General features: G+C 64.2%; 1 protein-coding gene across 1 annotated transcript in view; it reads left to right on the top strand.

The window, feature by feature from the left end:
• Positions 1-17,040, top strand: part of SORCS2 (sortilin related VPS10 domain containing receptor 2) — a 448,684-nt gene extending 431,644 nt beyond the window's left edge. The window contains exons 20-28 of the mRNA XM_032395519.1: positions 2,367-2,553; positions 2,837-2,970; positions 3,915-4,038; positions 5,310-5,422; positions 6,376-6,501; positions 9,135-9,234; positions 9,816-9,918; positions 12,329-12,474; positions 14,597-17,040. Coding sequence (XP_032251410.1) covers positions 2,367-2,553; positions 2,837-2,970; positions 3,915-4,038; positions 5,310-5,422; positions 6,376-6,501; positions 9,135-9,234; positions 9,816-9,918; positions 12,329-12,474; positions 14,597-14,661 — 1,098 coding nt within the window. The 3' untranslated portion in view covers positions 14,662-17,040. The remainder of the gene's footprint in view (positions 1-2,366; positions 2,554-2,836; positions 2,971-3,914; positions 4,039-5,309; positions 5,423-6,375; positions 6,502-9,134; positions 9,235-9,815; positions 9,919-12,328; positions 12,475-14,596) is intronic.
• The last annotated feature ends 7,171 nt before the right edge of the window (positions 17,041-24,211 follow it).

Raw genomic sequence — 24,211 nt, 5'->3', positions numbered from 1 at the left:
GGAGCTTGGGTGGGGGGTGGACACACACTCATGCACGCTCACACACACTCACATTCTCACACACTGACTACAGAATTCGGACACACCCTCACCACGTGTTCACACACTCGTAAGCACTCACACTGACGCACAAGTCACACCCACCCGCCCTCACGCACAGGCCAAGCTGCGTGCGGAACTAGCTGGATCTGGGGCGGGGGCCAAGTTCTGTAAGCATCCGAGATTTAAAAATAAGAGCTGATAGAGAACCCAGAAATAGACCCACATAGAAGTGTGCAGCTGATTTTGACACAGGAGCGAAAGCATCTCAGGGGAGGGAGGACGGTCCTCAGCAAACGAACTGTCAGTAAAAATGAGCCTCGGCTGGAACCTCACACCTGATCCCAGATCAGCTCAGAATGGACCACAGAGGTCAATGGAAAGCGGAAAACTATCAGTCCTTTGGGAAAGAGATAGAAAATATGCAGATCTAGGGCTAGGCCAAGCATTCATAGAGTGGACGCTGAAAGCATCACCTGTAGAGGAAATTTGGCAAGTCGGACTTTGAGTCAGATACCTGCGTGCTGAGGAAGACCCCGTAGAGAAGGTGAAAAGCAAGCTACGGAGGTAATATTTACCCAGCATGCATCCGGTGAGCACTGGTACCTAGAACACATAAAGAGCAGGAAGAAAACAACGCCCCGTGTAGGAAGCAGGTCAAGGACACAGAGCGACGGTTCACTGCAGACGACGGGCAGGTGACCGGCGAGCCCACAAAAGTCGTTCAGCCTCACTGGCTGTTAGGGAAATGCGAATCCAACCCCAATGACGGGTCACTGCACGCCTACAACAGTGGCCCAAATAAGACACAGTGACACCACCAAGTGCTGGCGAGGATGCGGAGAAGCCGGACCCCCATGCGCGGATCCCTCATACGCGGGAGCCCAGGAGCAAGGTGGGCTTGAGACCCCGCTCCTGTGGTCCCCATGAGGCCGCATGTCCACAGGGCCCTGGACGGTGAGCCAGTCTGCCCCGCGGTTCTAGCCCAGCACGTGGGGACAATCGGACGCCATGTAAACTGTTGTCCCAGGGACCACGTGCTGTAGGCACAGGACAGCATGCGGTTCTCTCCCGGGTTCGGAGGCTGGAAATCCGAAATTAAGGCGTTGGCAGAGACTGGCTCCCGCCGGAGGCTCTGGGGACGGAGTCTGCCCTGTCTCGTCAGTTTCTGGGGCGCTGGTGTCCCTTTTCTGTGGCTCTGTGTGGTCTCTGCCCTGTTGCCACGTGGCCGTCTCTTCTGTGTCCCAAGCCCCTGCCTCTCCTTATAAAGACATGGCCACTGGCTGGGAGCCCATCCTACTCCGGCCTGACCTCATCTTAACTAATCGCGTCTGCAAAGACCCTATTTCCAAATAAGGCCACATTCTGAGTTCTGGGGGCACGTGGATTTGGGGGCACAGACACTGTTCCATCCACCATATCTGTGGAGAAAGTTAAGTGAACGTAATTTATGGGAAAGGGCTTTGTCAAGTTTTCTCTGCAGGCATAGAATGAGAGGATCATAAATGGTCAGTGCGAATCCTGTGTCGTTCTGGGTCAGCAGGAAGTGGTTTTCGGGGCGTTCCTGCAGGGACAGGGCGGTAGGAAGGGGTGATGGGGCAGGGCAGAGGGAAGAGGGGGAGCTCGAAAACACTTTCTTGCTGTGAAGTGGAGAAAGATACTGTTTCCTGTTTCCTTCCCTCGATTTCCCGCGCCTCGGTGAGGAAATGGTGGTTTGTGGGAGGGCTGGCTCCCCAGCCGGGGGGCGTGAGGCCGTCAGACAGCCCCGTGCTGCTCAAACCCGAGGAAGGGGCAGCAGGTGCAGGGAGCATCACGCTGCATAGACCCTGCATGTCTGACCGCCACCCCAGCTCCGCAGAGAATGGGATCAAAGAAACACTCAGGAAGCAACCGAGAAGGGAAAACAACGTTTTCCCAATTTTCAGGGAAACCCCTTAGGAGTCTTCCCATGTGCGATCTTCCTGGCCATGTTCCTGACACCCTGCAGCCTGTGCAGGGGGGCCTCCCTCCCTCTGGCTCCAGGCTCAGGCCTTAGTGGCTGTCCCCGCCGGCCGGCCCGCCACCCTGAGCGCTCCCTCTGCAGCCGGGCACACCTGGCCCTGGGCCCTGCCCCCATCCTCCTGTGTCTCTGTGGCTCCCGGGCCCGTCTGCCCTCTGCAGCCCCGCACGCCAGGCTGGCTGCCCCAAGGGCAGGGCGGGTTTGGTTCCTGGGGGCCCGGGGCCCGCGCCCTTTGAGGGAAGGAGTGAGGGGGTGAAGAGCACGCGAGCCACCGCAGGCCCCTCGGCTTTGCCGTCCCCCCTAAGTGGCCTCGTGGGATTTCCTGCAGGGAGATGTCCTGACCACCAAGTACCAAGTGGACCTGGGGGACGGCTTCAAGGCCGTGTACATGAACCTCACGCTGAGCGAGGAGCCCATCCGGCACCGCTACGAGAGCCCCGGTGTCTACCGCGTGTCCGTCAGGGCGGAGAACGTGGCTGGGCACGATGAGGCCGTGCTCTTTGTCCAGGTCAACTGTAAGTCCGTCGTCCCTTTGAGGCCCAGAGTCCGCCCCTGGGGCAGAGAGAAACTGGTCCTCGGGGGAATGCAGGGAGTCCCCTGGGGCAGCGACAGGAACCCAGGCTGGCGAGCCCGCAGGTGGGGAGCAGGCAGGCGGGCTGAAGTCCATGCCCTGGCAGTGTGTGCAGTGGTAGGCTGGGGGGTGATGCGGGGGGAAGTGATGAAGGTGACCAAGAAGCCCCCTCTGAAATAGCCAGGGCCCTGGTGTCCCCTAACCCCGGCCTTTCCCGCGACCCGCAGCCCCCCTCCAGGCCCTCCACCTTGAAGTGGTTCCCGTGGTCGGCGTCAACCAGGAGGTGAACCTCACAGCCGTGCTGCTGCCCCTGAACCCCAACCTCACCGTCTTCTACTGGTGGATCGGCCACAACCTGCAGGTGCGCAGGCCCCGGGACCCACGGCGCAGCCCTGGCTGAGAGTGGGGGGCAGGGCCCTGCCCCGGGGACTGGGCGGAAGGACACAGGGTATGGCAGCGTGGAGTGGAGGCGAGCACACACCAGCCTTTCTTCCGGAGCCCTCGCTGCTCGGGTCCGGCTCTGAGTCTGGCAGACGCAGAAGAAAGCGGACCAGACCCAGCCTTTTCCTGGGGAAAGAGATGTGAACAAAGCAGGTGACCCGAGTTGTGATAAGCGTCACAGGAAGGGGATGGGTGAGGTGTTGTGAGCTCCAGGGAAGATCAGGACGTTTCTAGTCTGGGTGTTGGGTGTGGTCAGGGAAGGCTTCATGGAGGAGGGGGCCACTGGGGCTGGACCTGATGTCAGAAGCCTCACCCAGAGCCCTGGGTTGTACCCTGTAAGCAGCGGGGAGCCGCAGATGATGGCTGGTAGCAGGGCTGGAGGGTCTCTGTGGGCAGGGATGCCCATCCTTAGCCTGCGGGCCCTCAAGACCCACAGGGGGCCATCCTTCCCTCATTCAGTGGGTTGCAGCCCTGCGCCCCAAGCAGAAAGAACCCAACAGTGGCTGAAGGCCCAGACGCAGAGGCCCCAGGCTGTGTTTCTCTGGAATGCGGAGGGTTGAGGAAGGTGCTAGGCTCTGGGTTCAAACCACAGCTCGGCTTCTTCCAGCCCAGCAATCCGGGCAGTCCAGGAGGAAGGGGACACCGGGACACTCGGCCCAGGCTACAACGGCTTAGAGCCAGTGGCTCTGGGGGTGGGAGGGTCCTCCCCGTGCCCCCCGGTGCTGCCCCCATGTCCTGACCAGAGCAGGGGAGAGTGCGCGTTCTCAGTGAGGCCCTGGGCAGCGGGAGGGACCATGGGTCCGGCTGTCCCATGTGGGGCTGCCCGCCACCCCCGGCCCTGACCCCCACTCGTGTCCCCTGCAGCCCTTGCTCTCCTTGGAGAACTCCGTGACCACGCGGTTTGCAGACACAGGGGACGCGCGCGTGACGGTGCAGGCGGCCTGTGGAAGCTCAGTGCTGCAGGACTCCAAGGTGGTCCGCGTGCTGGGTGAGTCCCTGTGCCTGGGTCGGCAGCGCGTCTCGTCCTTCGCAGGAGCCCCGGGTTTGGGTGACGGGGGGACTGTAAGCCGCAGACACCTGGTTATGCTGGGCAGCCGCAGGCTAGAGAGAGGAGCCTGTGAACACAGCCCGGACGCTCCCCGGCTCCTCGGCCTCAGTTTCCCCGTCTGTAAAAGGAACACGGACATGTGTCTGTGTCCGTGGCTGGTACTCATGGGCCTCACACAGCACAGACGGGGGCACGGCTGAGTGATGTGTCACGGTCACCCGGCGATGCCTCCCAGGACCCTGACCTCTCCCGCCACCTGTCCTCTGGGCCCTGTAACACAGCCTTTGTTGAGACTCAGTTCTGAATCCGCACCCCATTTACTGGTGCTCACTGGCGGCCCCAAGGCCCTCGCGGGAGATTCATCCTAAGCCTGGAAGAGACCCCGCCCCCCAGCCTGTGTGCTGTTGGCCTCGTCACACCAGTGAAACCTCCTTCAGGCTTTGAGAACAGCCTCTCCCGTGGACCACAGCCATCAGTTAAATATTTAGCCGGCCTGCCCTTGGAACGCCCTGTTCTTGCGTTCACAAACACGTGCGCGCAGGGTCCTGAGCTCAGAGCTCGGAAATAGTCACCCCTACCACGCTGTGAGATGCTGAGTTCTCTGTTCACAAAGCATGTGTCCCTCGGGCCGCTCATCCCTGCAAAGCCTCCTCCCATTTCCCACGTGAGAAACCGGGGCTCGGGAGGAACATGGAGAGAGTACAGTGAGCCCCGAGGCTGCGGGTGCAGGGTCTGCTCAGCAGCACCAGCAGGTGGCTCTGGAGTGGGCCTCTGAGCTGGGGACCCCGGGACACGTGCGGGAAAGGGAAGGTGCGGCCTCTGCCCTCGCGGGACTCTTACTCTGGTGGGGGGACCAGCCCAGTGAAGTCCATGGATCCCTGGGGGATGGAAACCCAGCCTCATGGGGCGTGCACGTCCTTGAGAGTGAGAGAGCAGATCTTACAGTGTGCGGGCCAGGCCCTCCCTCCCCGGTGGGCACCGTTCATCGTTGTCGTCGGTGGGGCAGTGATCACTACTTGGTGCCAGTCGGTGAGGTGGGCCCTGCCCGGAGCAAGCAGCTGCCGTCACAGGGAGGACTCTCGTTTTCCAAAAGCGGGCCACCGGGTCTGACTGTGGGCAGTCCTGGGCCATCCAGGACGGGTGGCCTCCTGCGGCGGGCAGAGCCCCACTGCGCAGGACTGACCCGCTCGCCCGTCTCTGCCTCTCTCCAGACCAATTCCAGGTGGTGCCTCTGCAGTTTTCCAAGGACCTGGACGCGCGCAATCCCAATACCCCTGAGTGGAGAGAGGACGTCGGCCTGGTGGTGACCCGGCTGCTCTCCAAGGTGCCGCCCAGCACCTGCAAGGCGCCCCGGAGAAGCAGGGGGTGGGGGAGCCTGGACCCCCCGGCGGGGCGAGGGGGTGGGGGGGCTGCCCTCAGTGTCAGTGACCCAGCCTCAGGCTGGCTGCCCAGGGGGTTGGAGGACGCTTGGGCCCGCTGCCCTGGCTCTAGGGGACTTGTGGCTGGAGTGCCACCTTGCAGGGGAGGGACAGGCCGGCCTCCTCCGTGCGCATTGAGTGAGCCCCAGCTGTTTGCCCAGGACACAGTCACTGTCCTCTGCTGGCCCAGAATCTCCTGATGGGATTTTCATTTATTCACGGAGTTTCTCTTCTGGGCCGGACACTGGAGACAGAGAGAGGAATCAGTGTGCTTGCCCCCGGGGAGCTCACCAAGAGCAGACAGAGGCCTCGGGGTGGGCAGGAACACCGGCCCCTACAGTCATCCATGGCTGCCACCGGCTGAGGCCCGCTCTGGCCGTGACTCCCCTCCGTCCGTTAATAATGCTGGTGATACTGTCCTGAATAGGAGTTTGCCAGGTGAAAGTGCACGGAGTGGGGTTCTCAGGAGGCAGAGGGACCTGCAGAAGCTGAGCTTTGTGGGTTGAAGGAGTTGTATGATCAGGAGCCCTGACATCTGGAAGGACACTAGCCAGAGAGGGGCCAGCTCAGTTACCCTGGCCACGGTGTGAGGAGCGGACTAGAGGGGGCAGGCCTGGCCCAGGGGAGGCTGGTGTCGGGGGTGAAGGGCAGAGGCACCAGGAGGGCTGCAGGAGGTGGAATGTGGTCACGGGGTCCTGGGGCCATCCCCGTGTGTGCAGGGGGCAGGAATAGCTCGCAGGACAGACGGCCAGGACTTGGACAGGCCAAGAGTGGAGAGAGGGTAATCCTGGGGGCCCCGGAGAGCAGCAGGGGACAGAGGAGGCAGGTGGGTCAGAGTGGCTCGTCTGTGTCCCCACAGGAGACCAGTGTCCCTGAGGAGATGCTGGTGACCGTTGTAAAGCCGGGACTGCCCACCTTGGCCGACCTGCACGTGCTCCTGCCCCCTCCCAGGCCCACAAGGAAGAGGAGCCTCCCCAGTGACAAGGTATCTCCTATGTCCGCGGGACCCAGGTTCTCTCTGCACCGCCTGGGCTTCGCGGCCTAGTGCCGGGGGCTTGGGGGGCACCCACAACCAGCACGGAAGTCTCAGCGGCCACGGAAAGGCCCATTTCTCGCTGATCACTGCCCAACACAGGTGGCTGGCTGCCCCCCTAGGACCCGGGTGGTCTCCAAGGTCACTGTTTTGGGGATTGGGGAGGCACAAGGGCACCGGGGCCAGACCACCCCACAGGGGGACGTGCGTCACCTCCTTTCCCATTCTGCTGGCTGGCGCTGGTCACCCCGGCCCGAGCTGACTGTGAGGGCCATGGACTCCCACGGCGTGGGTCTCAGGACTCAGCCCCCATGTAGTCAGCAAATGTCTTCACTGCGTAGCCCAGCTTCCAAATAATAGCCCTCATCTGGAGGGGCGGAGGACCCGCTGTGTGGTGGGCATGGGATGGGGACCCAAAGATAAGTCGGAGCCGCTTCACGCCCCCAGGGTAGCTGTCACTGTTCCCAAAACAGACAGCCAACTGGGTCGCGTGCAGAATCGGGACCCCTCCTGCGCTGCCGAGCCCCGCTGCCGGCTGCTCCCCGAAAGGGTAGGCTGAGTTAGCAGATGACGCGGCACTCCGCCCCGTGGGGCGCGGACCCAGGAGCCCCGCAGCTGTCTATCCACGCGCACGCGCACAGGGAGGGTCACAGCGGCCCAGAGTGGCCACACGTGCCTCAACGGGGTGGGTGAATGAGATGCGTGCCCGCGCACCACCGAACCTTCCTCAGCCGTAAAAAGCAAGGGAGCTCTGACACCTGCTACCGTTTGGATGAAGCCCGCGAACGGGATGCCGAGGGAGGGAAGCGGGTCCTGGAGGCCACCGCTGCACGACCGCGTTGATGGAATTGTCCACAACAGGCCGGTGCACGGAGGCGGAAGGCGGAGGTGGTTGCCGGGGCGGGAGGGGCGGGAGGGGCGGGCACCTGGTTTCCGGAAGGAAGGATGAAAATTTCTGGAACCAGATCGTGCTGATAGTCGCACAGCTGCAAATATACCAAAAACTGGAATTGTGCGCTTGAAGAAAGTACATGTTATCTCAAAAAAAAAATATGAGTCAGCAGCTCAGCTACCCCGGACTAGTCGTGAGACAGATGCTCACGGAGGCCCCGTCTGGAAGACGGACCAGCACTGCGCAAGGGCAGCAAGGCCCCCGGCACCCCTGAGGGTGGGCGGTCGCGTCTCCTTCTACAGGCGAGGGAAGGGAGGCTCGGTGGGGGGCGCATCAGGAAGGACAGAGGGGACACGGAGCCCCACGGTCGCTCTGGCTGCAGGCCCACCATGCCCAGGCTGCCTCCTAGTAGACACGTAACTGTGTGGGCCTGACCCCAGCATTTCCCAAAGGGCATCTGCATCCGCACCTGGGGGCGCCCAGGCCTGCCAAGCCCCGGGCCCTGCCGATGCGGGGTCTCTGGAGGTGGGACTACAGAGGCTAGAGAGGGACTGTACCCATTTCTCAGACGGGGAGCTGACCGTAGAGGCTCGGCAGCTTGGGGAAGGCACGGCGGGGCTCGGGGGCCTCCCTCACTCTTGCCCCCCGAGTTGGCGAGCAGATGAGCTAATTCTGCAGTAGTCAGGTGTGGGCGCTTAGGAGAGATTTGGAAGGAGGCGGAGGAGGGACCGAGGGGCACCCCCACCCCCGTTGTCCTGAGTGCTGAGAGTAAGCCACGGGCCGAGGTCGGTGGAAAATCACAGGGACTCGTCCTGGCCACGGACGGCGCGGCAGCCCCCTGGCCCTTGCTGGGCGCTGGGCACGGGGCCGGAGGCATCCCACGAGGTGTTCCTCTGAAGCCTCGCATCGACCTCGGAACAGAGAGGTGCTGGGGTCTCCAGCGGTGCAGAGCCACATGCCTTCAAATCCGGGGCGGTTTTGGCTTGTCGTCGTCACGGTCCCTGATGTGGGCTCCTCTTTCCCAGGGAACACCAGGTGCTAAAACGCTGTGCGTGGAGACTGAGTTTGGCCCCCCAAGGCACCTGGGAGGGGGGTGCTGGGGACTGCCATCCTTTGGGAGGTCCCCTTCCCCAATGCCTCTACACCCACCTGTTGGAGGAATGACCTCTGAGCACCCACAAGGGCCAGTTGGTTCCCTTCTGAGCACCAGGAAGACTCCCCCTCGTGAAACGGCAAGCCAGCCCCATCTCCCACCCCTGCGGCCTCCACATCACCTCCTGGGATGGCTCTCCCTCATGTGTGGGGTCACTTCCTTGCCTGGGTCACCTGTCCTGTCCCCATCTCGTTCTCTTCTTGGTCTTCCTCCTCTGAGAAGACTTCCCTGACCACTGCCAGGCCTGAGGGCCTCCTGGATCACCCCTGGGTTCCCCAGCTTCACCACACTCTGGTCCCGACCAAAATGAGAGCTCTTAGGCCCCGGCTGGGTCACCTTTGTGCCCCATTGTAGGCTCTTGGTGAAAGCTGGCTGCTGGGTGAGTATTTCCATGTTACAGATGAGGAGACTGAGACCCAAGGAGGCTGAGTGCCCCCCAACCCCTTGGCTCTGGAGAGTCAGAGCGGACATCTGCCCAGCTCCCCACTCCCTCCGGTGGGTCCCAGAAGACCCTCTTCACTCTCCCCCTCCTGCTTTCAGAGACTCACGGCCATCCAACAGGTGCTGAAGGCACAGAAGATCAGCTTCCTTCTGCGGGGCGGGGTCCGGGTCCTGGTGGCCATGAGGGACACGGACACAGGTGAGGGGCCAGGCGCTTCCCCCGGCCTGGCCCGGGCTTGTCCCTGCAGGGTGGGGTGGACGTGCATCCCGGCCCCTGTTACTTCGGGGACTGGGGGCAGAGGGCTCCTCCTGCCTGGGTGGTCGCCTCCAGTTACGACCGGGTCAGGTCCAAGGGCCTCGCTCTCTACACACCGAGCACTGGCTTTGATTTACATGGACATTTAGGGTCTCAGGTGACCTCGGCCCCCCGCCCCCACCGGTCGCAGTGTGACCTTTCCCATTTTGGGCAAGCATGTTTGCAGAAGCTGAGGAGCTTCCCTCTGCTCTGGAGAGACATGTGCCCATCGGGAAACGTGGCAGGCTTGCCGCACGCCAGCAGAAGTGTGCCCAGAGGGGTTCTGTCCGCTTCCAGAAGGAAGGCCCAGGGCCCCGCGGGTACACAGTGGGAGTCCAGGGGGCCCAGGGGCCGGGGTTCCCCGAGACCTGCCCACGCCGCTCAGCCACATCCGGAGGACCTGCCAGACCATCTTCCTGTCCCGGGAGACCGGGGAGGGGACGGGTGCCCCCCCCCGACCCGACCACCGGCTGCTTTGCTTGCAGACTCGCAGAGGCTGGGAGGCCCTGGCGGCTACTGGGCAGTGGCGGTCCTCTTGGTCATCGGACTCTTCGCGGTGGGCGCGTTCATCCTCTACAAGTTCAAAAGGCAAGGCCACCTGGCAGGCTGGGCGCGAGGTCAGGCCTTGGGCAGCGGCTGCAGGGGACGGGCACTCGTGTAGGCCCGCTCTGGGTTCTGAATGGCCCCAGCCCCAGGAGGGCGGGTGGGAGACAGCGGCTCACGAACCCCCGAGCATCTTCCAACCCCACCTTCCTCTCTGCGGGCATTCCCAGCTTTATCTCCCTCAAGTCCACCCCGCCTTGGAGGGCGGCCCCTCTGAAAGCAGGATTTGTCACAGCTCGAAAGTGGCATCTGAGACCAGGATTTCTGGTGCTGAAGCCGGGGCCCCTCCCGACCCCAAAACAGCGTCAGGTTCAAGCCGGTAGGGACCGAGCCCCAGGACTGTAACTGCAGGTGCCCACTCTGCAGCTCACTCCGGGCTGGGGCAGAGGGGCTCCCTTGCTGGCCAGGCGCCTTCCGGGCCCCGCTGAGCGGCCGTCTTCAGATGGATGAAAGATGCCCCTGGCCCTCGAGAGGCAGGTGCACGCCCCCTCTGCCTCCATGGCCTCTCTGGATCACCTTTGCATGGGCCAGGTGGAGAGCTGCGGACCACTTGATTCTGACTGAGGCAGGGGTCCCCGTGATCTCCATTTGAAGAATCTGCTCTCAGCCTCAAGGCTCTGTCGTCTCCTCCTGCCCCCGATGTGCGTGGTGCCGGCCGCAGCCCCGCCATCCGCATGGGTATCCGGCTGATCCCCACACGCAGGGCAGCACCCCCCCCCCAGTGAAGGGGCATCCCTGATCCCCACCCCACTCCCTTCTTACTGCTCCAGCCTGTTCCAACACTCAGGTTCCCTCAGAGGCCACAGGGGTGTGGCCTTACCAGGTGGGACTTGTGTTATGGCCTCGGTTTCCCGCACTGTGGAATGGGCGCGCTGGTTCTCCCTGGGGCGTTAAAGGCCAGCGTCCGGCCAGGCCTCCCCCTACTGTGCAAGTGTGTGTGGGAGCCTGGCATCCTGTGTATTTGCAGAGATTAAGCAAAAGGGAGAGCCTTCTAGCCGTATCTGCCCCGTCCGGGTCTCTGCCCTGGAGCACCCTTCACCCTGAGCGCAAGGCCCCATCCAGACTCCTGCCCTGCCGCTGAGCAGCTCCGCGGCGTCCCCTCCCCAGGCCTCAGCTTCCTCATCTGTAAAAGGGGACTAAGGAGGGGGTGGGAAAAGGGAAGGAGGAAAAGAACAGAAGGAGAGGGAGGAGGAGGGGAAGAGGAGGAGGAGAGAAGAGGGAGGAGGGGGAGGGGAGAGAGAGGAGGAGGACAGGGAGGACGCTGAGTGGGCCCAGAAGGTGCCCTGGACAGGGGTGAGGGTGTACGTGCTGGTCTGCCGCCTGGCACGCTGAGTGTTGTTAGCGAACTGATCGTGCTCCCTGGGTGGGATGGGTCGCCATGGAAACAGTGCAGCCCGGTTCCGGGGGCGAGTGTACACCCCCAGAGCGCCGATCACACAGGGAAGGCGAGCACAGCAGACAGGTGCCAGGTCGCAGGGAAATGCCCCGCTGGTCCCGAGGCTCTGGGGTCGGACGTGGCCTGTGGGGGTCTGGGGAGCGGGCTCGGTTTCTGGCGGCGGCTCGGCTGCTGTAACAAAGAGCCCCAAGGGTGACTTCCTGCTCGTGCTGTCCCCTGCAGGGGCTAGCCTCTCGTCCTCCCTCAGGGTCAGGGCCTTTTCGGGGTACAGGAGCCACAGCAGAGGGAAATGAGTTCTGGGGGAACGAATCATCCTGTAAGGGTTCCAGCTGGAGGTAACGTGTCCCCTTCAGTCGCCCTCAGCGGTCTGCGCCCTGCACTCCTGCAGGACTGGCCGGGCCTGGCGAGCAGTGTCGGAGGGAGCCTGCTCCTTCTCGGGGACCGTGGGCTCTTTCGGGGTCTCAGACTAACTAGGCATCGGACGCGGAGGAGCCTGGCCTGGGGACCCCGTGCCCAGTCCCAGCACAGACACGGGGGCTGTGCTCGCAGTCTCCTCTCCCTCTGGCCCTGGAGGGACAGGAAATCGGGACCGCACAGCCCCAGGACCTGGACAGGACTCAGCAAGCCCCTCTCAGAGCCGGGTGGGCATCCCGTGTGCCATGGGAATGCATGTCCCACCCACCCTGTCAGCGCCCAGGACGCTGCTCTCCCACAAACCGGATGACGGGGGACTAAAGACAGTAAAACCCCCCCTCCCTGCAATACGACCTCAGTCCAGTCCCCGGGGGAGCCAGACAAGGCACACTCATGCACTGGGGCCCAGGGAAATCCAGGGCTGTGGGAGCTCACAGGAGGGAGGGCTTCCTGGAGGAGGTGGTCTGCAGCAGAGAAGGGGCAGGAGAAGAGATCCAGGAGCGTTGTCTGCACCATGCCCAGGAGTGGTCTGGGGCCCAGCGGCCCAGGTGGGACAGCCCCCTGAGCCCCTCCTCTGCCCCGCAGGAAACGCCCCGGGAGGACCGTGTATGCCCAGATGCACAATGAGAAGGAGCAGGAAATGACGAGCCCCGTGAGCCACGGCCAGGGCGTCCAGAGCGTCATCCAGGGTGAGGAGTTTATAGATGATGATCTCGACTCGCAGACTCTAGGTAACGCCCGCCCTGAAAAGCCCCCTCCCCCCCCTCCTGCGGGTCCCCGCCTGGCCGCCTCTGGCCAGCTAAGGGCGCAGGACCCAGGCCCAGGCGGACGGTGGCGCTGTCCCCTCCGGCTGACGAGGGCACGGCCGGAGCTTAAAGGGGGGTCTGGGGACACGGGGCACCGCCCTCTGCAGCTGACACGGTGCCCTGTTACTGCGGCCTCACCCTCGCGGCCCGTCGCTTCTCCCCCACGTCTCTCCCGAGGTGGCACTGAGGGTGGCCGGAGTCACCTCCGGGCTTCCGTGCTCGGCCTGGGCCGTTGACTTAGCGGTCAGCTGTGCCCTCCGCAGGGCTGTCCCCCGAACGCCTGCCGTGGCCTCTCCGTGTGGCTCGGGCTCCCGCACAGCCTGCTGGCTGCGTCCTCAGAGCCCTGAGAGAGCCCAGTCAGCCGGAGGCAGCCGCGTCGCCCTCCATGACTGTCACCCCGGTCACTTGCGTCTCTATCGCTCGAGGCAACCAGAGTCTGTCCATCTTCAGGGGAGGGGACACGGTCTCCACCCCCGGGGGGGAGGCCCCGGGCCACACTGAGGAGCATGACACGTCCCGCCCGTACCCCGTCTCTCGGTGGCCGGTCCCCACCTCTCCCAGGCCCGCAGCCAGGGCCCGGCGGCACGGAGGTGCCGTGACAGTGTCGGTCCCGTGCGCCCCGCGGCCGGCACTGGGACCTCCCTCCGTGTCTGGCGTGCCCTCAGAGCTGGGAGAGGCGGAAATCAGAGTCCGCACTGTCAGTGGTTGAAGGTGAGGCTCAGAGAAGTCATTCACCCCGGGGTGGCCGGGGAGAGGACCCCCACCCTTTCTCCAGCCCCCATCTCGGCGGGGTCCCTGTCTGTTGGCACAAGGGCCCATTGTCTCCCACTCCTGCCAGCCCCGCCGTGCTCCCCGGGAGCGGTGTCTCTGCCCCTTCCTGGGACATCGCAACAGCTCTGACGTCCTGAGCGCCGGCTCCGTGCTGGGCCTGGGCTGAGGGGCTGCCGTGAGCCGGGCCATTGGACAGATGAAAAAGCTGAGGTTCGGAGTGGTCACTCAGCCTGCCCAAGTCACTTGGCTGATGAGAGAGGGATTCAGGCCCAGCTCTGCGGCTCCAAAGCCTGTGCCCTCCCCTAGCACTGCAGCCCCCAGGCTCGGGGTGCGATCCCTGTGCACCCCCAGGGGCCCCCTCCACCCATCTCTCCCCTGCCTGGGGCTCCACGCTGCCTCCCATGTCGCCCGGTCCCCACCTTCATGCGGGTGGTGTCTCAACCCCACGACCGGCCGCAGAGGCTCTGAGCGTACCTGGGGCTTCCCAGGCTCGGACGGAGGGTGTGGGTGTCCCTGGGAAGACCCGAGCTCTGCTCCCCTGCCTGTGGCACCTGTTTGCTCTCAAGCTCCTGAAGAACAATAAGAGCATAATAATAACAGGTTATTTTAATCGAGCACTTAGTATGCGCCAGGTGCATGTTCCCATGGAATCCCCACGCGGTCCGTGAAGGGCTGTGCTCTGATGCCCACGTTCCAGATGGCAAAACCAAGGCCATAAGGTGATGGACCTTGACGAGGGTCTCAGCCAGCGGGTCCGGCTCATGACCCCGCACGCTGCGCCCGGCAGGTGCCGCAGAGCTGTGGGCCGCCTTGTCCCCGAGCGCGGGCAGCGCTCCAGGGCAGCCCCTCCCCTCTCCCAGGCTCCCGCTGCAGCCCCCCAGGACCCTCCCAGCTAAGGCCTGCGTTTCTGACGTCACCGCGCCCCTTCTGTCTCCCGCCTCTCCGGGCCTCCCCACGCCGTGCCCTGCAGCGCCCAGTGCCCGGAGGCCCGCAGCCCCTCCCGCAGCCCCCTGCGGCCGCCGCCCCAGCCCGCCCCGCCGCAGGTCAGCCTTGGCCTCCCCTCCCGAGGCCCGCTGGGGTCCACTGCTCGCGACAGCCCCGGAAGAACCCGCCCTGTCACGCACGCAGGAGATGGAGACCCCACCGCCCCGCAGCGCGCTCGGACACCAGCCGCACGGGGGAAGGACCCCGGGATGCGGCCGCACGGTGGCTGCGTGGCGCCCTCTGCGGCGGCGGCGGGGGCCTGAGCTCACGGGCGGGCCTGTCTGTTTCCTAGGGAATCACTCCGGCGTAGTCCTGAGTATCAACTCCCGAGAGATGCACAGCTACCTGGTGAGCTGATGTCCCCGGACGCCCGCGCCCGGGACACTCTCCTCTGCGCCGTCTCATCCCCGGAGGGCACAGGTGCTGGGACCCGCGTCCCCTCAGAAACCTGCGGAAGCACCACTCCCTCCAGCTGTCCCCACGCCCGGTGACAGACGTCCCCTGTCTTCAGCTCACGTCCGCCCAGCCCACGAGACGCACGGGGGCAGCCTGCGGCCCCCCGCCCCCAATCCCCCGGACACCAGGCCCACGGCGCCCCCACCCCGACTCTGGGCACTTCTCTGCCCCTGGCCCCCTGCGTGGCTGGCCCTGTTGATGACACGTCGCCCCAGCCCGAGGCCCGGCCGCCCCGGAGCCGGGGAGGCGAGCCTGCCGGGGCTGCCCATCACTCTGCACCGTGGGCCCTGTCCCCGCACAGGGCGCCCGCAGAGGGCGCCGGAGTCCTGCTTTCTTGCTCATCACCCCCAGGAGGGCGGCTCCTACCCGCATGGCCTCCTATCTCGGGCACCCTCCAGAATCCAGAAAACCTCCTCTCAGGCCCCACCCCCGCCCCAGGCCCTCCCAACACCGCCCTCCGCGCCTCTCTCTGTCTGCCTCCTTTTAAACTGCAGATGATGTAAACACCTCTCTAGGCGGGCAGCGGCCATCCGCAGAGCCCCCTTCTCGGAACCGTTTCTCGAGGGCCCAGCTCCCCTGCGTCTCCTGGCTCCGCTCCATCCCTGGGGCCCAGAGGGCCCAGCGCTCTCCCAGCTTGCCCCCCCCCGGCCTCTTGGGGCCCTCACGCTTCCCGGACTCCCTGCCCACCACCAGGGTCTCCTCCTCCGGCGGGCGTGGCAGGGGCCCCCCCAGAGATGCGCCAAGGGTCCTGTGCTTCCCAACAGTTTGAGGACCCCGGGTAGGAGCCCCCAGACCAGCCGTGGTTTCAGATGGCAGACGGGAAGGGCCATCCAGGGGTGCGCCCCTCATTCTGAAAATGGAGGAGTTGAGGCCCAGAGAGGGCGTGATTTTCCCCAAGTCACACAGCAAGACCATAGCAGAGGTGCCCCAGGGACTAGCCCTCTGCCCCCCTCACACCCCCCACCCCCCTGTGCAGCGATTCTGCTCACTCACAGATGCCTAGAATCAGGGACGCTAGCCTCAGTCTACACATGTGAATATATGGGGGGAGATGTTCACCTTTTGCCTTGAAACCGGAAGTCAGTATTCTCCTCCCTCCCTCCCTCTGCCCCTCTGCCTCTCCCTGTCCCTCTCCCCTCCTTGCCCTCCCTCCACCCCTCCTCCTCTCCCCTCCCAGGCAGGGCTCTCCGTGGCTCAGGGCCTTTCCCTAGGACGTGGGGACACCAGAGCCCCGGCTAGGTGCTCCCTGGCTGCTGGTGAGTCCAGAATGAAGCCTAGCAGGGCATTACCCACGTCCCCTAGAAGAGGACCATGGCCTGCAGGAGGGGAGGCCCAGGGATGCACCCTCACACCCACAACAGCCCCCTACATGCAGGAGTCCCTCAGTCTTTGTGTGTTACAAATAGGGACTCAGACTGCGGGGAGGAAGGGGTCACAGTGCGTCACATGCCAGGTGGAGGAGGCCACCTGCTCACCAGCTGGGGCTCCTGGGCCGCACTCCAGAGGTCACCCTGTAAGTTGTTCGCAAGACCCTCCTTGGGGAAGGGCTGGGGCCCGAGGACCCGGGGACATGTTTGCTGGTGCGGTCGGTGTGGGAAGAGGCCGGGGTTCTCCGGACCTCTGCCACCACCTCCCCCAGCCCGTTAGTCTCCAAAGACAAGTTAGGGAGCCCTGTGTCCTGCCGTCCGCCCCCACCAGCCTGCCCCATGAGCATCAGACACACAGGGTCAGACCCCTGTCAGCACCATCCAGGTCCAAGGTCAAGGTCGGCATGGAGCCCCCTGGACACAGTCCCCACACCCCCCAGCTCACCCGTGCCTACGGGTGACGACCTCTGACCTTCTCTGGCCACTCGGCTTCATTCTCTCTGCTGTTTGGGTAGGGGTATTGTTTTCTTTTTCTCCCTTAGTTATTTGTGTTTTTCTTGTATTTTATTATTTCTATTAAGAGTATTTTGAGTGTGTGGACCCAAGAGCCCGGGAATCAGGTGGCATCTGACATAACCTTATACGTGTCCATCCCCATAACCGTATGGATCAACATGTAGGTCTATGGATGATCTGGGTGTACGTTTGCGGTCCTGCACATTTGCTGGACAGGTGTCTACAGTGCCTGGGACCACGGTGTGGTCTGCCGTGGGCAGCTGACGCTTCACTCCACCGGGCCAGACCTGTACTTGGTACATGCACATAACAAAGATGCGAAAAGTTCTTTCTTATTTTTCCTTTATAAAATCAATAAATCATTTGTGATGCTTTTAACAAAGATTAAATGAATATAATCAGCTTTTGCCTTATTATGAAGCTCTTCTTCCACATTTGCCTAAACACACGCACGCACACGGGGCCCCTAGAGCTGTGGTCTCAGGGACGCGGGCGAGGGACTGGGGCCGTTCCTGACACCGGGGGCAGGTGGCAGGGACATTAACCTTCTCAGTCCCTGGATCGGGGACCCACTGCCTGCGAAGCAACAATACCCCCATCAGCTTTCGAAGTCCTTACACGCGGGCTGGCGCACCTCCTGCTCTCGAGGCCAGTGGAAGGGCCCGGAAGCATCAGCCCGTCTGCCGGCTGCGGAGCAGAAGCCCCGGGAGCTGGAGGGCCAGGGCATGGACAGCCTGGCACAGCGCCCTCTGGGGCCAACGGTCTCGATCTCTGAAGCGCCATTCGGCCCGTCTTTGATGAGCCAGGAGGCCGCGCTCACCCGCCCTGGCCAGGGCTCTGGCCTTGCCACCGTGCCTCGCGGGCCGTGGGGGCCGAGCATCCACAGCTGCGCGGGAACTCCAGCTGTGAGCACTCGTCGAGAAAACCCGTCCTTCCCGCTCTCGGCCTGGGTCAGAGACGAGGAAACACGCCCCAGGCGACCGTGTAGGCGCGTGCACGTGTCCTGCCTGGTCCAGCAGGAAGCGAGGTCCACGCGGGGTCGTGGGCGGCAGGGGAGGAGGGCCGGTGGGGCGCTGACCGCCCGACGCTCATCATTGAGAGGCTTCGCCCGGGAGCAGTGGCCCCAAACCTCGAGCTCGAGTGCTCAGACAGGGCTCCCTCCCCACAGGGCGGCGAGGCCACGGTTGTTTCTGGCCTTGGGTCTGGGCTCCCGCGGGTCAGGGGAGGGTGCTTGGCAGCCCCCCAACGTGTGGTCGCTGACCCCGCCGGACGCAGCCACATTCACGCACCTGGGGCCACGAGGGTCAAGACAAAGCCGCGCGCACATGGCAGCCCCGTCCGCGCACAGAGAGGACAAGCCCCGGAAAGGACTGGCGCCCTGTCCCCGTGGCACAGAGCGGGGGCTGCTTCCTATCCCACCTTGTCTGCGTCCTCACCTGTGGCCGAGCCATGGCCCACGCTACAGTCGGGCCTCCCAGCCGCCCCCAACTCCGTGGTGCGTGCCCTCCAACAGTTGTTAGACGTGCGGACATCCCACGGGCCTCGGGTTGCGGGGATGGCTGCCAGGCGCTGCCGGGACGGCCCGATGCGTGCCCAGCTCAGCACCCCCCTTCCTGGGCCGCGGCCCGTGGGCTCCCCGGGGGCCTCGCCCGCCAGGCGTGGTGGTGCTTGCCACCCAGTGCGCCCAGACCTGCCGGTTCCCAGCACTAAGCAGGCCGGCCCGGGCGTTTCCGGAACACGTGCCCATAGCCCACTGGCACCACGCAGTGTCGCCATCGGACTGTTAATCACAGTTCCCGGGCTCGGCAGATGGTGCTTAGCAGTCATTCTAGAATGTGCCCTGGCCCGGTGCCGGGCAAAGAGGATCATTGGTGACGTTTGCAGCTTACACGATTACGGCCCAAACGTTCAGCTGTGTGAACGATCAACAGTATTCCGGCTGAGGTGGCGGAGGGATGGTGCCTGCCAGCCCGGTGCGGGTGACAGGTCCCGCGTCGTCTGGCCCGTGCCACGTCCAGTGCAGCTCTATCCCTGTGCTCCGCAAACCCTGCAGGCCGCAAGCCCACAGCACGGTGCCCCTGCCCCCGGCCCACCGCCCAGGGCCGCACGCCGCACAGAAACCGCATCACTGAACGTCCCTGAGAGTCGCCGGGCCCTCCCGGGGACCGCTGAGCTCCCGCCGGAGAAGGATGCCACAGAGCGGAGGTGGGGGGCTGCTCCGGGGGCCGCGGAGAGGGCGAGCAGGTGAGGACGGGGCACGGCCAGTGGAACCGGCCAGACGCAGGTCCTCAGGGCCGTGTGGGGGACCAGGAACGGGCCGAGGACATCACGGAAGGCGAGGAAGCAGACAGCCAGGGTACATATGTAGTCATGTTTCCAGAATTTTCCTGTGACTCAGTGGAGAACTGGGACATTGGTAGCCATGTGGAAGTGAGGTTGGGGGAGGGGAGACGGAGGGAATACCACGGAGCCCGTCCCCGGGGGGAGCAGAGGGCCTGCGCCGGGCGGGAACAGGAGGGCACAGCAGCACCTGGCTCGGGAGCTTCTCTTCCAACTGCTCTGTGTTCTCAGGGAAGCAGCAAGCGAGGCCGACAAGGGGCCCAGGGAAACAGGAGAAGGTGTGAAACTGTCCTCCGGGAGCGTGAGGAAGTTAGTGAGGAGGCCCCACTGGGGATTTGAGTCACAGGGTTATATAGAGAACGTCTGGTGTGGCTCTGTCTCCCAGCCACATTCCCCTGCTCAGGTGCGGTGGCACATCATTGTCCTCAGGTCACAGAATGGCTGCAGTAGCTCCAGACTTGGCATCTTCGTCTCATAAAGTCTGGAGTCCCCAGTCAGGTCCCATGGCCATCCCAGAAGGAATCCTAGTAGTTCACTGTCTTCCTCTTGGCTCACACGCTCCTTTACCCTCACCCCGAGCCAGAGGCAGGGCCACTGTGTGTCCCTACACCGGGGACAGAGAGCAACCCCAGAAGGCTGATGAGGATGCCGAAGTAAACGCTCGTCCTGCAGTCTTCACATCGGAGCATGGGATCAGGCACCCCACGTCCGTTCTGGGGGTGCATACACGGCGACGGTCTGAGAGGTGCCCGTGATTCATCTGGGGCTCTAGGAAAGCCGCGGGCAGAGTGGGGGGGACGGGACACCACCCGTGACCCAGAAAACGCGTGGTCTGGAGGGAGTACTCCTCGTTCAAGGATCAGTAAGTGGAAAGAGAGGTGAGCACAGCACCGCAGGGCTGGGCAGATGACCCCACTGGCCGAGGCAGCAGTGGATTCACAGAAAAGGCCCATTTTTCTGGATGGTTTATAGAGAAAGCTGGAGGAAATTTTAGAAACTGCATGCTTTGTGACTTACTGTCACCTGCGAGAAAAGTGGAAGTGTCCAGGCCGAGCAGAAAGGGGGTCCCTGCAGCAGACTTTGTGCAAGCTGGCTGCAGATGCGTGAGCAGGATTTACGTCTGCGTTAAAGACAACAGAGATCGGAACTCGGCTGCGGGAAGCAAGCGGTGAGCCCGGCCTGGGACGGTGGAGTGTCTGTCAACCAAGAGAGGAGTAAGGGGCAGGCCGGGGAGGGACTGGGACGCGGGGCCGCCGGGAGGCCGGCCATGGCTCAGCCCGGGGGGCGACCCCTTGGCTGGGAAGTAGAAGAAAGTCCGGGATCTGCAAACGTGCCCAAACGTACAATGTGCGCGCCTCCCAGGAGAGGACAGGTCAGCTCTCCTGTCAACCGCGGGGCGGGCGGCCAGCGCTCCCGCAGCGGGTGGTGGGCCCTGCTGGTGTCCCCGCCACGTCACGGATTTATGTGAGTCATCGAGGGCTGCAGGAGGGGAAGAAGTGAGGAATCCCTGTGCACCTGCCTGAAACCGAAGGCTTGGGACCTGCGGCCAGGCGGCGGCGGGGTGAGACGCTGCTGATTCAGCCGCCTCCTGGGACCCGAGCTTGGGTCCCGGCGATTTCCAGGAGGGTCCCCGGCCGTCCCACAGCAGCCGGTCAAGGTCGGGGGCGCTGCCCTCTTCAGAGCTGACTGACAGCTGAGATTTTCACGGCGGCTTCCTGCCCTCCTGCCCCTGCTTCCCTCCGTGGAGGCTCTCCCGCGCGGAGGGCCCGGAGTGGCTCCGTTCTCCCGACCTGGCCCCACTGACACGGTATTCGGGGTCCGGCACAGTGGCGTCATGCCAAGGCTCCTGGGGGGGGGGGTTGCTTTCTCCTCGGTGGTCCCGATCAGCAGGACGCGGCCGGAGGCTCTGCGGCGTGCACAGGCCTCCGCGCCGACGGGGAGTGGAGAGTTTACCTGGCCCCGGGAACACCTGGGCAGGTGCGCTGCCGTTCGCACCAGGTGGGAGGGCCGGCTCGCGGGGCCTCCGCTGGGGGGTGTGCAATGGAAGGACGCTCGGCAGGCCGCGTGCACCCCACGCACGGGGAGCGGGCTTCATTCCCGTGAGCCTGGAACCGCAGCTGCAACTGCTCACGTCGTCCCCGGGTCCCGCGCTCTACCCACCGATCCCGGGAAAGTAAGGAAGGGACGGAGACTTGACGGACTCACCGGCCCTGCGTCCTTCAGGCCCCGCGTGGGGGCGGGTGGTGCTAACGGCTGCAGTTCTTGCAGTGAACTGAGGTGGCCTTTGTCCACTAACTTAGTAAGAAGGGGACGTCCCAGGGGGCCTTCCTACGCGGTGACCCCCTGGTGCTGGAGACCAAGGAGGGCTGGTTCTTCCTGTTGCTAAGGATGGTTTCCACCTGCATATTCAGAACCGAGGGAGTCATTGTGCGGTGGGCTCAGCACACAGGCTGGGGCCAGACCACCGACCACCACACTCCCTGCTCTGGTGGGTGGCCTCGCTGGCACTGGGGTCCCCGGGAATCTGCCTCGGGTGAGAGCCGTGTCCGTGAAAGCCCCAGAGGGAGGATTTTTCTCTCCCTGGTGCACGTCTCTGCGGTCCGTATGTCCGGAGCCTGTTAGGAGGAAATCTACCTTGTAGATTCGGGTCAGCATCCGGCCTCAAGGGGGTGCAGCGCCCTCCTCCCCCGGGTACAAGGGGCTCGGGGATGTGACCCGCCAGGTCTGGGAAGCAGGGAGGGCCCCCAACTACGGTGGTGATGCAGCCACCCTGGTCACCGTAAGCGCCAGGTCTGGAGTGCACTTGCTTTGCAGGGGCCGAGTTGCGACTTCAGCGGGCGGCCCACCTATTTCAGTCCTGGGGACACCGTGATCCGTTCCTTAGTCCCTGTGCACACCTCTGCGGGCTCAGTCACCACCGTCACTGCTGGGACCGTGCTTCCCACCGCACGTGCCAGGCCCACGTGTCTCCGGAAGGTTCCAGCTGCCCTCCAGACTCTGCTGCCCGGGGTTCCACATCCCCTTGGAATTCGGGGTCCCAGGCTCCGCGGTGACAGCCCTATTCTCAGCTCTGACCTGCAAAAACCAGCCACTACACGGTTTTCCAGAATGCTCCCTGGACCAACAGCCCTCCTCTGTGTCCCCAGTGAAGGGCATGTCCCCTGGACGCCCTGGGTTCGAGATGATGGGGGGGAGTCACCCACATAAGTCCCAGCCTTGGGTTTCTCCCCACAGAGCACGGTTCCACGGTCCTAGCACGCTGCAAACAGAAGGCGGTGTCATTCCTCGCGGCTCCCAGTCTCTGGCTGCACGTGTATTTGCGGGGTCACCCGCTTCACCTCCGTCCCCAATACCCAGCGGCCGCGGCGAGTTCTGACCCCTTGTTCCTCGTGTGTCTGCAGCGCCCCCCACACGGCAGGTGTTCAACAAATGTGTCCTTAATGGAGAAATGAATGAAGGATTCGTTGAGCAAATAGTGTCCATCCCACGGAGAAGACACTCCACAGCGAGGGGGGTTTCAGCTCCATCGAAGCCCCGCAGGGCGGCAGGGGGGCGCGCGGGCCAGCGGCCTGCCCTGGGTGCTCAGGAGGCAGACGGCCGGGCCGACGTTGAGCAGGGGTGAGTGTGGCGGTCATGGTCACCGTAGTGATGCTGTTCTCACATGGTGCTTCTGGATCCAGGCAGCAAGAGGCAGAACCAGGCAGCCCGCGGCTCCCAGCCTCCAGAAACATGGAACGTGTTTAAAAACAGCTGTAACAGCACACGGGGGCAGCGACGGAGGGGCAGGGCACACCCCCGTGTGGCGGCCCGGTCCGCAGGGAGCCCTGCATTGTCCTGGGGACGCCGATTCCTAGTCGGCGAGAAAGGAAGGGGACAAACGGGAGGCTCGGCAGCCACGAGGGACATTTCCTCGTCCTTCCTGCCGGCAGTGACCCCGACCAGGAGTCGCTGTCCCCGTCCTACGACGGCTTGCGGAGTGCTCCGGGACAGGGCGGCCTAGGGGAGGGAGCCGCCGGCGCGGGGTCCTGGGGCAGAAGGCTGTAGCCCCCCAGGCGGGCGGGCGTGAGGCCCTGCTGGTCAGGCTCCTTCTACGGGCCCATTAAGGCCGGCCTTAAGGCGGGAGGGCGCTTCCAAGGGCGGCGTGGGGAAGGCCCAAACCCAGGGGCGTGCGGGCCCAGAGGGGCTGGCGCGAGGCCGGACCCAGGTGTGGCTGCCCTGGAGTCCAGCCGGCCTCCCCGTGGCCGCCACCACCTCCCGTGGCCAGATCTGCACGGGGGCGCCAGAGCTTGGAGACATGCAGAGAAGGCCACGCCCCTTCCCTGCCTGGAAGCTTCCAGGGGCTTCGCGCCCAGCAGGGCAACCTGAGAAGGTGCTCAGGAGAGTTTGTGAGACGAAAATTATCTTGAGAACCATGTCGGGGCCTGGAGCCGTCATGCCAGAGGCTGTGCTCGCTCGCCCTGCCCGCCTTCCATGGCTGGTCAGCCGCCCCCGGAGGTACGGGACCCCCAGCGCCGCAGCAGCTCAGTCCCTGTCGGCGGGACTCTGTGCATCGGACTCCCAAGTCCTTCGCAGCAACCCCCGTGGTCAGCCCCTTGCTGATGGAGGCTCCCCCTCCAAGGGAGGCGGCAGCCGGGGCCCCTTCTCCCTGAGCCTCACCGTCCCCATCTGAAGCGCGAGAGAAGCCGGTCACCGTGGTGGGAGAGCAGGGCGGCCGCCGGGCTCTCCTCGTGGCCCCCGGGGTGCTGGGGGAGGGGGTGGGGCAGACGCCGTGGAGCACCTGCCAGGGGCCGAGCGTGCCTCCGATTTACACGCCTCAGCCCACTGACTTCTCGGAGCGGACCAGCCAGAGGGGTGCTCCTGTCCCACTCGGTGGGGGTGGGGAATCCGAGAATGCGCCCGAATCCCAGCCGGAGACCGGCGGACCTCGGAGTCCCTGCCCGTTGCCTAGGACTGGGATGGCTTAAAATGTAGGTTTTATTGTGACTCAGAATGGAGAGTCCAGCAGATCAGGGGCGGGCTGCCACGGATCAGCTAAGTGTGTTGTACTCACAGTTCTCAAGAGGACGGCCACGCCACGCCACATGTGGGCCACGCGGGGGAGGGCAGTGATCGGAAAGTGTGAACAGGAGCCTTTATTGCAGGTTCATGGGAAGGAGTGGGTGGGCAGTGCCGACAGGATTGGCTAGTGTGAAGAATTTCAGGGGGCTCTGGGCTGGAGGGGATTAGGG

The sequence above is a fragment of the Phoca vitulina genome, unplaced genomic scaffold (assembly GCF_004348235.1).
Source record: "Phoca vitulina isolate PV1807 unplaced genomic scaffold, GSC_HSeal_1.0 scaffold85, whole genome shotgun sequence".
Lineage (NCBI taxonomy): Eukaryota > Metazoa > Chordata > Mammalia > Carnivora > Phocidae > Phoca > Phoca vitulina.
Note: the sequence above shows the minus strand (reverse complement) of the source record. Positions and strands in the feature narration are given on the sequence as shown.